The 13983-nt window shown below is 35.9% G+C and overlaps 1 protein-coding gene across 10 annotated transcripts in view; it reads right to left on the minus strand.

Moving 5' to 3' along the window:
* GULP1 (GULP PTB domain containing engulfment adaptor 1) overlaps nt 1–13983 on the minus strand; it is a 311569-nt gene that overhangs the window by 40867 nt on the left and 256719 nt on the right. For all 10 annotated transcript variants that reach the window (XM_051848376.2, XM_051848368.2, XM_070070491.1 and 7 more), the window contains 2 exons: nt 5910–6008; nt 395–532 (listed from right to left, as the gene is read on the minus strand). In XM_051848376.2, the coding sequence (XP_051704336.1) occupies nt 395–532; nt 5910–6008 (237 nt within the window). The remainder of the gene's footprint in view (nt 1–394; nt 533–5909; nt 6009–13983) is intronic.

Here is a 13983-nt window from a genome sequence, read left to right on the forward strand (position 1 = left end):
ACTGAAGTTTAGAATATTAATTTTCATCCAATCTGTAACATTCCAGGAGGAGGGAACATTTGTGCATACCACTACTCCTTGCGTTATGTTCATCTTACTAAATCGTATCAAAAATTAAAATTGCATGTAACATGACTATGAAAGAACTACATGCATGAATTAAACAGATAAGATATTCTAACAAAAGAAATTTGCATGCAAGTTTATGTCCATGAACATGAGAATTTAGTTAACAGTGAAATCCTGAAGCGTATTCTCATGACAGAATGAATCTATTAGTGTAGTCAAGTATTTGCAGGCTTTATGCATTTCCAAATACTTTATTAATGCCGGAAACAAGACAATTCCTGACTTGTAATAGAACAAACCACCCCAAAACATCTGGCATACTTACACACTTCTCGCTGTCAAATACATAGCACAAGTGTTTATTTGACTCAGAATCTTTGCATATGAAAGTGAATATCCTCTTGTCAGTTTTATCATCTGCACAAAATGAGATTCTATGAAGCTGGCAATTGTGTTGGACTTCCTGTGAACACAGATGGAAAGAAATACAGTTGATGGGATCTTTTCCATCTTCTGAAACACCCGCTTGAGTTAATGAGATATAACACATGAATTCAGAAGTGTAAAAAATCATCTGTCAAGCTTTGGTTTTATAATCATTTGCACCCCAAACATAAACAAGCATGTAATGGATATGGACCTCCTGACTCAGGATTAAGCTAAAATATTCATTTCAGGAGTGCTTGGAAAAAAATAAGCATAATAGAAAAGGATCAAAGTTACACAGACTTTCTGAGCTACAGTCTTAAGAGCTCATATACTTTAAATCTTGCAAGTTATATTAGAACATTGAAGCCCAGAGAGATTAAGACACCACCAAAAAGTTACATAAATTAAGAGAATCCTTTTTAACCAGAACTCTTTTATTTTTATTTCTCTGCTACTAATCACATTACAGTTGCTAATGTAGTTTCATTTGCACACACTTTCATGCAATGCATGCCACTATGTTGTACTTGGTTTTCTTATTGAATTTTATTTTACGTATATTTTTTAAAAGAATTATCTTATATATTTGAAAGACAGAATTACAGAGAGAGGTGGAGCCAGAGAGAGGTTTTCCATTCCACTGGTTCATTCCCCAAATGATCACAACTACCAGAGCTGAGCTGATCTGAAGCCAGGAACCAGGAGCCTCCTCTGGGTCTCCCACGAGGGTACAGGGGCCCAAGGATGTGGGTCATCCTCTACTGTTTTCCCAGGCCATAGCAGAGACTTGGATCAGAAGAGGAGCAGCCGGAACTAGAACTGGTGCCTATATGGGATGCCGGCGCTGCAGGCTGGGGCTTTAACCACTGCGCAACAGCCCAGCCCCACTTACCTTCTTGACTACACATACACTCTTGAAACTTCTCTGTCTAGGAGTGTCATCTTATGACCTCTGTAACATTTTTAATTGAACAGTAGAGAGGAAGGCCTACATGATTGAAACAACCTTGCTAATTAGTAGAAAGACAAATACTGCAATCAGGTAAATATGAGGGTAATCTTAAAAATTTGTGGAAAATGACATTAAAAGTATTTATTTTGGTGTAAAATTGCTTTTGATATTCACATATAACTTTTCTATAATGTACATGTTCCATGAAATTTTTGAAAGTCCCTCATAGGTACAGTTGCCTTTCTCTCCCTGTCTCTCATGTCTCTCTCTCTCATTCACAAGCACAAACACAAAATTATAAAACATATGCAAAGTATAAAATTACTTATATAAATTTTAAAATTACTATTAGTTAAAATATCAGCAGTTGACATTTGAAATATTTACTCACTCCTCACAGTTTTATGAAACATGTTTAATGTAGATAAGAAGTATGTTTTTATTTTACTATGACTGATGCAAGTGAGTAGAAATATCAGTCATTCTATTTTCTATTGTAGTTATAAATATCTTTTTGTAAGATGAATTGAAATACTAAGAATACCAATCAGAAACTCAGGCAACCCACTCTGTGTAGTAGGTGTTTGAATATTGAAATGGAAGTAATTCTAGTTTTCATCCAAAGAGGACTGGCTGCATGTCTTGTCACAAAGCTTTACTTTAGATCAGATCTACTAATGTTTCTCTAATGTGATTTCAGACAATCTGTAGTATAAATACCTGGGGTGTCTGCTATAAAATTTTCTGTCTTCACTCCAGTGAGACTTGTAGGTCTCCTGATCAAAATGAGTAATGCTGTTATAGTGAAGAACCTTATCTTTCCAAGTTCAGAATCTGATACATGAGTTTGCTAAGATTTGATCTATCACTGATTCACATAATTATTTATCAGACTAAAAATGAATACATAATATAGGATAGACAGATTTGCTTTGCAAGGATACAAATTAAAATGAGGAAGTACACTATATGGTTGTAGTATTTATTGGACTTATTAGATAGCCTAATCTGTTTCAATAGAATGGAGATACAGTACCGAAAGAGAGGGATTCACTCCAGATTTTTCACAAAGCCATGTTCTTTTTATTAGTACTTACATAACTGCCAATTTTGTCTCAGAGTATACTTTCCTATATTTTTCCAAGTGACTAACTTTGAAACTCACATTCTTTTTCATTTATTGTAATGGTAGCATAGTCAACCGAACAATAACCCTCAACCACAATATAATTTCCAAACATTATTTTATCGATCATATAGCCATGTTAATGATAGATAATGAGAATATACGATTGGTATACAATATAGATAAAGGATTTCTTTTCTCTGTTTATAGAAAATATGCCAAACACACTGGTTAAGTAGCTGGTAATGGAATCTACATTTGTCCTTATCCATTCACTAATCATCAGTATGATCACAGAGAGCCTTTGGTTATGAACAGTGGGAATCATCCTAATATTTGTTCAGATTAGCAAAGATATCTTCCTACCTTCCTCCCCACCAGAAAAAAAAAAAAAAAAGACTAGGAAGCTGACATTGACATTGCAAGTTCTGTACTTTTCTGAGATTCTTTTATTGCTGCTGTGATAGATACTCATGATCTTAAATGTAATAGACACAACAGAGACTTTGGGACACAGTAAACCACAGTGAGAAAACACAAGTCCTTTAATGCTAGTGATATTTTATAAGAGTTGTGACAAAAGATCATTAAACACTCTTATCTGCAAGTTATCAATAGCACCAGTTTCCAGCACTGCATAGTCTTCATGTGAGGGACAAGTAAGAACAGTAGAAAGGGACAAAAAAAGAAAAGAGAAAGCAAAACACCTCTCAGAGCCTTGCTGAGATGGCTTTCTCCTTCATTTTCACCCATCCAAGTGAGAAAGAAAAATAAAGGCCCTATTTTCTATAAAGTCCTCATTAGATTAATAATGTATTTTAAAATCATGCCCCATACATGTATACACAGCAATTTGTACATTTATTTAGGACCAATTATATTTCATTTTTCCTTAAATTACCACTTTTCCTAAAACAAAAGGAAGGACAGATTTTGACAATGAGGTCTATTGCATGTAGCCACCAAAGGTGTACCACACCAGATCTCCTCAAGGTTAATGTGCAAATGAACTGCTGGGTTTCCTTTGAAACTGCAGATAGAGATTCAGTATTTCTGATACAGAGTTCAAAGATCCTAACATTCACCCAGTATATTTTTTTTATTTTTTGACAGGCAGAGTTAGGCAGTGAGAGACAGAGAGAAAGGTCTTCCTTCCGTTGGTTCAACCCCTGAATGGCCGCTATGGCCGGCGCGCTGCACCCATCCCAAGCCAGGAGCCAGGTGCTTCCTCCTAATCTCCCATGCGGGTGCAGGGCCCAAGCACTTGGGCCATCCTCCACTGCCCTCCCAGGCCACAGCAGAGAGTTGGACTGAAAGAAGAGCAACCGGGACAGAACCGGCGTCCCAACCGGGACTAGAACCCGGAGTGATGCGCCACAGGCAGAGGATTAGCCTAGTGAGCCGTGGTGCCGGCCCACCCAGTAGATATTGATGCTGCTGTTCCACAGACCATGCTTAAATGGCAGGAAAGTACTTGCTAGACTAATGCAGAGTTACAGACCAGTTAAAATATTTTCATAATCTGTTTACAATGCAGGGTTTCCTTTGGCTTCTAATTAAATGAATATTATGAATAAGCATGCTATATTGTTAGGGAAAAGATTTAATAACATGTATTTGTAAAATAACTGGAGTTGAATGTTAACCAGTTTCTCCCAACTCTTCTTGCTTAAACAATAGTTCTGAGGAATTGTGCATAAAGTATTATTATACTAATTTACTAGGGCAGCCATAACAAGTAGCACAGATTGGGTTGGTTACATGACAAAAATTTGCTTACTCATGGTTCTTAAGTTTAGAAGTCCAAGATCAAAGAGTCAGTCACTTTGGTTTCTCTGGGGCTCTCTCCTTGGCTTGTAGATGGTTGCTTCTCTCTTATGTTGTCATTTGAAATTTCCTCTGTGTGAGCATCCCTACTGTTTCTTCCTCTTCTTACAAGGTCACCAGTTATACTGAGTTAAAGATCCCGCCCCAAAGGTCTTACTTATCCTTGATTACCTCTATAAAGGCCAAGTCTCCAAATACAGTGAGATGGTGGAGAAAGACTACAACATAGGAATTTTGGAAAGCAGCATTTTAGTCCACACCAAGTATATTTATTGATTTTGAGTCTAGAATAGTTAATATATCTATGAATATTTTTATTGGATTTGTATGGGGCGAAAAAGGAACATTGGGTTTATATTATGTTATAGACTGAGTTGTGTTTCCATAAAATTCATATGTTGAAGCCCTAGCCTTCAGTACATCAGAATGTGATGGTATCTGGAATGTTAAATTAAAAATGCTGGCAGTCACAACCCTGAGCTTGTCTCCATATCCTGCGTTCTGCAACCTGCAACTTAACTTTGTATTTAAACCAACCAAAACCTCACACTTAGCTGTAGAATAAACAGCTGAGTTTCGGTCAGCCACAGGCAGAGTTCAATACATCAGGCCCAAATAATGCGGCTGTCCAGCGGCAGTCAATGTGGTGACTTCCCTACCAGGATCTACAGAAGCCTGCTTCCCGGTTGGGTGGTGCTGTAGAAACTTCTTTTAGTTCCGAGTACTGCAGAGTCAGGAATTGTTTGCTCAACTAGATTCTGCTAAATCTAATCTGTCTAAAGTTGTTCTTTAAATAGGTGATAAAAGCATCTAAAAAGATAATCAAGGTAAAATGAGGCTGTTTGTGTAGTCTCTGATCCAATCTGACCAGTGTGCTTGAGGAAGATAAAAGAGGACGTGTAAACACATACCAGCCCTATGTTTGCAAAAAGGATGAGCATTTAAATGGGCAGCAAGGAGACAGCTGTCTGAAAGCATAGGACAGAGGCCTTAGGAAAAAAGCAAAAAAGCCCTAGTGACATCTGGATCCTGGACTTCCAGCCTCCAGAATGGTGTGAAAATACATGTCTATTGTCTAATCCACTTTGCGGTATTTTTTGGCAGTTCTAGGAAACTAATACAAGGCAATTACGTCTACAGGAAATAAAATACAAGACAATACAGGACATTTTAGTAAACAACACAGATGTTTACCTTGTTTCCCAAACACTGAACCACACTGAATATATCATTTTCACATTATATGCAGAAAAATTCCCTAATGCAAGCCCAAATGCTGAATAGTCTTAATATAACTTATTACATTCCAAACACAGGCTGAATGACAGACTACTTGCAAATTAATTCCAAAAGCTTTTTTCCTCTTATAATGATATAGAGTTTTAAATTGCCATTAACTCAGAACAGTTCAAATTGGTAAACCACTTAAAATATTCATAGAAATCGGGATATAATTATAATTAATTATAGAATAGAATGCTTTTGGCGCTCAAAAATAAGCCTTACCTTTGTTTTGGGTTCTAGAATTTTTACTCCATAAATAGATATTTGTAATTCAACTTTAGGAATTTTCTGGCCTTCAGATTTCTTGATATGTCTTGCAAACTACAAAAGAGAGGTTATTCACAAAACTATAATCCTGTTTCTGTGGAGAATGAACACAAACAAATACACATTTGGGATTCACATTCAATGTCACTTTCACTCAATGAATTCTAGCCCACTTTTAAGTATTTTATAAAAATAGTATAAAACTACTTAAAATGAGAGTAACCTATCAATATAATTCGGATTTTTTTCAGTAACCTTTTAAAAATATAATTTATAGTGCAATTCTTTCATGATTCTTAAAAATTTTTATTCATACAAGACACTTTAGACAAAAAGAAACATGTTTGGGGAAGCTGAGCAGAGATCATTTATTTTTCCATGGATCTTCTGCTTTTACTACCTTCAGGCATCCTGCATTCACCAGCTGCTGGATATGCCAACTTGGCCATTTCCAAATATTTACCTAGTTTGATATACTGTCCTAGCCAATCATTTCAATGAATGAAAAGAGACAGATTATTGTATCCAAAGTGAAGCTAAGAACTAAAGTAATTATCTCAACTACAAGATTCTAGTACAGGGGTATTCATTGGGTCTAGAGGTTGAGACATGGTTGAGAGGCCCACATCCCACACTGCAGTGCCTGGTTCCATGCCTGGCTCTGGCTCTTGATTCCCCCCCTGTTGATATAGACTGTTGGAAGTGGTGATGGGTCACCTAAGTGAGCTCCTGTCACTCATGTGAGAGACCTGGATTGAGGTCTAAGCTGCCAGCTTTGACCCAGACCTGCCCCACCTCTCGTGGGCATTTAGGGAGTAAACTGTAGTTTGGAGCCGTGTCTGTCTTTGTGTGTCTCTGCCTCTCAAATAAATGAATAAAAAATTGTAAAACAAATGAAAAGATGATGCAGTATGAATCTAGACTCAGCCTAAATTATTATTTTTTAGAAAACTTTTATTTAATAAATATAAATTTCAAAAGTAGAACTTTTAGATTATAGCAATTTTCCCCCATAACCACCATCCCACTGGCAAACCATCCCATTTCCTACTCCCTTTCCCTTCCCATTCTTCATTAAGATTAATTTTTAATTATCTTTATATACAGAAGATCAACTTAGCATATACTAAGTAAAGATTTCAACAGATTGCACCCAGACACACAAAGTATAAAGTACTGTTTGAATACTAGTTTTACCATTAATTCGCACAGTACAACACATTAAGGACAGATATTCTACATGGGAAGCAAGTGCACAGTGACTCCTGTTGTTGATTTCACAATGAACACTCATTTATGAAGCCAGTAATCACCTGAGGCTCTTGTCATGAGTTGCCAAGGCTATGGAAGCCTCTTGAGTTCACAAACTCCGACTTTATTTAGACAAGGCCATAATCAAAGTGGAAGTTCTCTCCCCCCTTCAGAGAAAGGTATCTCCTTCTTTGATGGCCAGTTCTTTCCACTGGGATCTCACTCACAGAGATCTTTCATGTAGGTCATTTTTTGCCAGAGTGTCTTGGCTTTCCATGTCTGAAATACTCTCATGGGCTTTTTAGCCAGATCTGAATGCCTTAAGGACTGATTCTGAGGCAAGTGCTGTTTAGGGCATTTGTCATTCTATGAGTCTGCTGTGTATCCTGCTTCCTATGTTGGATTGTTCTCTCCTTTCTATTCTATCAATTATTAATAGTGGACAGTGGTCTTATTTATGTGATTCTTTTGACACTTAATCCTATCTTTATGGTCAGTTATGAACTTAAACTGATCACTTTGACTAGTGAGATGGCATTGGAACATGCCACCCTGATGGAATTGAATTGGAATCCCCTGGCACATTTCTAGCTCTACCATTAGGGTTAAGTCCAAGTGAGCACGTGCCGAACTGTACATCTCCTCCCTCTCTTATTCCCACTCTTACATTTAACAAAGATCACTTTTCAGTTAAATTTAAACACCTAAGAATAATTGTGTGTTAATTAAAGAATTCAGCCAATGGTATTAAGTAGAACAAGAAAATACTAAAAAGGATAAAATAGTAAGCTGTTCCTCAACAGTCAGGACAAGGGCTGATCAAGTCATTGCTTCTCATAGTGTCAGTTTCACTTCTAGAGGTTTCCTTTTATGCGCTAAGTTAGTTGTCACCAATCAGGGAGAACATATGATATTTGTCCCTTTGAGACTGGCTTATTTCACTCGGCATGATGTTTCCCAGATTCCTCCATTTTGTTGCAAATGACAGGATTTCATTTCTTATTGCTGTGTTGTATTCTATAGAGTACATATCCCATAATTTCTTTATCCAGTTTTCTGTTGATGGGCATTTAGGTTGATTCCATGTCTTAGCTATTGAAAGACTCAGCACAGAATTATAAAAGCTGTATCTTGAAAACATAAAGAATTATCTGTGCTTTTATATTAATATCTATTGTACCTTCTCGTTGGATTAGTAAATAAACATACATTATATATGGAGGGTGCACGTGTGTGCGTGTGCTTTTGTGTGTATGCTATGAGGTTGTGTTACATGTGCTTATTAGGTTGTGTTACAAAATCAAAAAGACTTACCTCAAACGGTAAAGTTAGAAACATATCAGGGGATTCCAATTCAATCCCATCAAGGTGGCATGTACCAATGCCATCTCACTAGTCCCAGTGATCAATTTCTGTTCACAACTGATCATAATGATAGGACTAAGAACCAAAGGGATCACATAAACAAGAATAGTGTCTGCAAATACTAGCTGATAGAATAAAAAGGGAGAGAACAATCCAACATGGGAAGTGAGATACACAGCAGACCCATAGAATGGCAGATGTCCTATACAGCACTCTGGCCTCAGAATCAACCTTAAGGCATGCGGATCCAGCTGAAAAGCCCATGAGAGTATTTCAGGCATGGAAAGCCAAAACACTCTGGGAAAAAAAAAAAAAAAAAAAAAAAAAAACCTAAATGAAAGATCTCCACGAGTGAGATCCCAGTGGAAAGAACGGGTCATCAAAGAAGGAGGTACCTTTCTCTGAAGGGAGGAGAGAACTTCCACTTTGACCATGGCCTTGTCTAAATATGATCAGAGTCAGTGAACTCAGGGGGCTTCCATAGCCTTGGCAGCTCATGACAAGAGCCTAGGGTGATTCCTGATGCCATAAACAAGAGTGTCAATTTGTTAAGTCAACAACAGGAGTCACTGTGCACTTACTCCTCATGTAGGATCTTTGTCCTTAGTGTGCTGTACATTGAGATTTAATGCTATAACTAGTACTCAAACAGTATTTTTCACTTTATGTTTCTGTGTGGGAGCAAACTGTTGAAATCTTTACTTAATGTATGCTAAACTGATCTTCTGTATATAAAGAGAATTGAAACTGAATCTTGATGTGAATGGAAGGGGAGAGGGAGTGGGAAAGGGGAGGGTTGCGGGTGGGAGGGACGTTATGGGGGGGAAGCCATTGTAATCCATAAGCAGTACTTTGGAAATTTATATACATTAAATAAAAGTTAAAAAAAAAAAACAAAATCAAAAAGAAAATCAAGGTATTCAGGCATTTAAGGAGAGATAGAGCCTCTCTCTTGACATTGCAGGATTTGGTGGTGGAGAAATTGAAAGAATCCAGTTAAATTTGAAAATTAAGCAATGAATATGTTTTTAAAAACTTATTTTAGTGGGGCCAGCACTGTAGTGCAGTGGGCTAATCCACCATCTGCAACACTGGCATCCCATATAGGCATGGGTTTAAGACCCAGCTGTTCCAATTCAGATCCGGCTCCCTGTTAATGTGCCTGAAAAAGCAGTGGAAGATGGTCCAAATACTTGGGCTCCTGCACCAATGTGGGAGATCTGGTTGAAGCTCCTGGCTCCTGGCTTCAGCCTGGCCCAGCCCTGGACATTGTAGCAATTTGGGAAGTGAAGCAGCAGATGAAAGATTCTCTCTCTCTCTCACTAATCTAAGTCTGCCTTTCAAATAAATAAATAAGATTTTTAGAACTTATTTTAGAATATATAGAAATATACACCATAAACAGACAACATACATACATATGTATACTACATGGTATGAGGTCGTTCCATGAAATACTTGGAACATATTTACATTAAAAAGAGTTGTCTATTATTTACCTGAAATGCAAAGTAACAGAATCTTGGTTTTATCTGGCAACTCTACTGTCTCGCTACTTCCCTTCTTTCTTTCCTCTTCCACCTTCTTTTTAAAAAGTGGACAGAAAACTATTAGGGGAAATAAATGGGATTTTTCACTCATCTTTCAAGGATTCAGAAAGTTACTTTGTACTATAACACTTTTCCAGCATATAGGTCATTCTAACTTGAGTCAAAATAGATGACATGCAAAGCAGGGCAGGGTTCCATTTCTCTTGTGTGCCATATTTATTTGCATTGTGCATTTCACTCTAATTTAGGGCAGATGTGAGTACACATGGTATAGCTCAGTCCTGCAGCCGAGAGCAGTTAAAAGTCTTTTTCTCCTTTCATGGCTTTGCATGCTGTGGAGAGTAACATAATTAATGCATGTGTGAATGCCCTTGAAGTGTCTGCCTTTATATCCTGGGGAGTACCATTTGTTTTCTTCCATTTTGGGTGGTAGAAGTGTTCAGCTCGCTGTCCTGCCCTGAATGCAGGCTGCTAGGTTTTTTTTCTGTTTCTCTCTTTTCGGTTTTGTGTCCTGTAGTCTTACATTCTGCATGTAATTCAGCTAGCTGTGCCAGAGATTTTTTTTCTTGTCTTTAAGAAACTTGTTTTCCTTCAGTGCAGACCTTTAAAAAGTATCCCCCCTTTCTTCCAAAGAATGTGGATTCATTTTGTTTCTTCTTCATCATCTGCTTGTTGATTTGGTGAAATTAAATGATTTGGATGTCTTTCACATATGAAGGCTGACTAAACAAATTAACTGTATGTGAAAGTATGTGAACAGAGAGCAACTCCTGCGGTGGGTTGCAAAAGCTTTCTAAGCTTGCTTCCCTGGTGCTGCTCTTTTCCAGAAACAGACAATGAGCAGTGGCTTCTGAGGTCCCACATCTGGAAACAAGCATCCCTGTGACCTCTACAAGGATTGCACAACCTTTTTGTTTCCAAAAAATCTACCAAAAAAATCACTAATAATTTATCTGTTGAGAAGGAAAGAAAGAAACAAAAGAAGGAAGGAAGTAGGGGCCAGAGGCAGAAAAAACAAAGGATAAGAAGGAAGGGAGGAAGGAGGAGAGGGAAGAGGGGGTGGAGGGGATGTGGGACAAGGAGGCGAAGAAAAACTAAAGCAGAAAATATCTAATCTTGGGATGGTGAATCATACGCTTTATATCAGGACAAGATAATCTTGTTCAAAGACCCTTCAGAGATCATCCAATTTTCCCACTTCACAGATGAAAGAAATGAGTCCCAGAGAAGCTATTAATCTTAATCATAAAATGGGTGTGTAGCAACTAGGCCTGGAACTAGTTTTGCAGATATGCACTAAATAAACCTTTTATTTTACACAGCTAATATTCTGTATCTAAAAAACAACATCCCATATATATTGTTATATTTATATCAAGATTTCTACTGGTTATACCACTTGACTCTTGAACATTGTTGCAGAATTCTAATGGCTAAAGTTATATTCATTCAATCTATATTTAAAGGGCTTAATATTCTCTTCTCTGCCTCTCCATTTTTTCTTGAAATTCTAGCTTACTGCATTCCATAGATTGCATGGCCACCTATAACTCTCCAAGACATTTTCCTGCTTGTAGACTTTAGTTTTGTCCCTGAATACCACTGACTTATATTTGGAAGACATTATGATCAATTTATCTTATATTCTTTACCCTCCTGAATTATTATTAATATTTGAAGGGCCCTTTTCAGATTTCTTTGACTTTTTTGCTTCAGTGGATTCATGTATTGGTAGTTCTGAATAGAAAGCTGAACTACCATTAAAATGTGAATATAATACTCCCGTGAAAAATATTCAAAGGAGGAGAAACATGCACATGGTGGAAAATGCCTTAGATAAAATAAACAAACCAAGCCTTTGACACAACAAAGTGAGAGAGAAGGATGATGTAGTACTCAAAGTACTTAAAATGTGACACTGCTAAGTCGTTTTCTTAAAAGAAAATGCAAAGAGAGCACTACTGAGTTTCAAAGTCATTATTGCGAAATTTCCATCCATTCATCAGAAGACATTTAATAAAGTGAAATCTAACTGATACTAATAATCTAACAGATACTATCAGGAAAGAAAACTAATTTACTACTTTTAGCTTATGGTTCTGGGTTACTATTCTTCTTTGTGGCTCATACTTAAATTGCTAAAATATTCATAACAATCCTGTGGAGAAGTCATTAATGCTTATATAAAGTTATGTTAAACTAAAGATTTTGTTAATTAAATAGCTGTTTATAAGATAAAAGAGTGTTATGGTACACAGAGTGAGCTTGAAATGCTAGGCTGAGGCTTAACAGCACTTACAATAATTCCCAAAGGCCACATTTTTCTCAAAGGAACTTTCCCTAGTAATCTCCCAAGGAAAGGGGTAAATTTAAGTCTATTTACCAATACTTATTCATATGCAACCATCACAAGATTTTTAAAGAAATACATTGAGCTGTCTGGCATTTGTACTAGTTGGATTAATAAAAGTGAATAAATTAACATGGAAAATTAAGTTCATTACAGTAAAAATACTATTGAATGCACAGAAATTGAAGGTGTTTATAAATCACTACTTTTTAATTTGCTATGTTCCTAATTCTCAGGCAAAAGCATGGTCTAGAAGCAGGAATTGCTGAATATAACTAAAAAATATAAAAGTTGTTTTGACAAATATAGAATTTAAAATTAAAAACTAAACTTAAACAAATCATTGCTTTAATCAAAATAAATATAAATTTCCATGAAATGACCAAAAATATTTTAAAAATCTAAATTAATTTTTCTGAAAGGTAAAAAGGCATTAGAAAATATAAAAGTGTAACACTGAGAAATTATTTGTTTTCCATTATCTTATATTATTTTCCATTTTTAATTCTTACCTGTCCTTAGCTAATGCATTAACAAGCAAATATACAAATAGAACAAAATATATACAAAATATAACAAAATAGAAAAAAACAAATATAAACAAAATGTTACCTTCTGTGGGAAATAAAGTCAAATAATAAACATGAAAAAACAGTAAGAATACATATATTTAAGAAAAACAATCGGGAAAATAAAATAAGAATGTGTGTACATGGTAAATTTATTTTTAATGGAGCAATACCACCATCTACTGGCCGATGTTACCTAACAAGAAAACTATAAAGAAAACAGTTGACATTTTAAAAATAAATGTAAATATTCTTAGTATACTTTAATTGTAGACTCAGACCCCTGACACAATAAAAAATATTAAAAGTAAAATGTGTAACAACATTGTTTTACTCATTCTCATTGGCGCATGAATCAATATACTTTGCAAATCAACAGAGTAAAAATTGCTTCTCAAATACATACTTATTCCAGAAGACACTTGAAAAAGAAATTACTATCAACTTAGCATTCACTTGAAAACTATAGTAAATCATTTTTATCTTATTATAAGTCATTTTCCTTTATTAGCAGTATGCATTTTAAATAGAAAATTCTACATTGGAGCCCTAAAATAGCCCACAAAAAATGTATGTAGACCAGCCATTGTTTGAAAAGTATTTCAGTTCAAATATCTCCTTACATTTCAACTATTCATCATATAATTCATCATATATTGGATTCATCATATAATTGGATAATAATTGGATAATAATTCATCATATAATTGGATCCTTTTGGTTTTGGCTTTGGGTAGGCTGAATAAAGAACTCCTGCATGTAAAGAAACAATAACTGTAAACACCATTGTTCTTTTATAAAATATTCTGATTGTTGCGAAGTTGAATATAAAATATTCTGAGTGTTGCTCATTTGCAACACTCTGAGACCACTGAAATAAACTTCTATTCTAACTTGCCTCCATAAACTTCGAGACTTCTTAAATCTTCTCTTTGTGTTTAAAA

The sequence above is a fragment of the Oryctolagus cuniculus genome, chromosome 3 (assembly GCF_964237555.1).
Source record: "Oryctolagus cuniculus chromosome 3, mOryCun1.1, whole genome shotgun sequence".
In the NCBI taxonomy this organism is placed as follows: Eukaryota; Metazoa; Chordata; class Mammalia; order Lagomorpha; family Leporidae; genus Oryctolagus; species Oryctolagus cuniculus.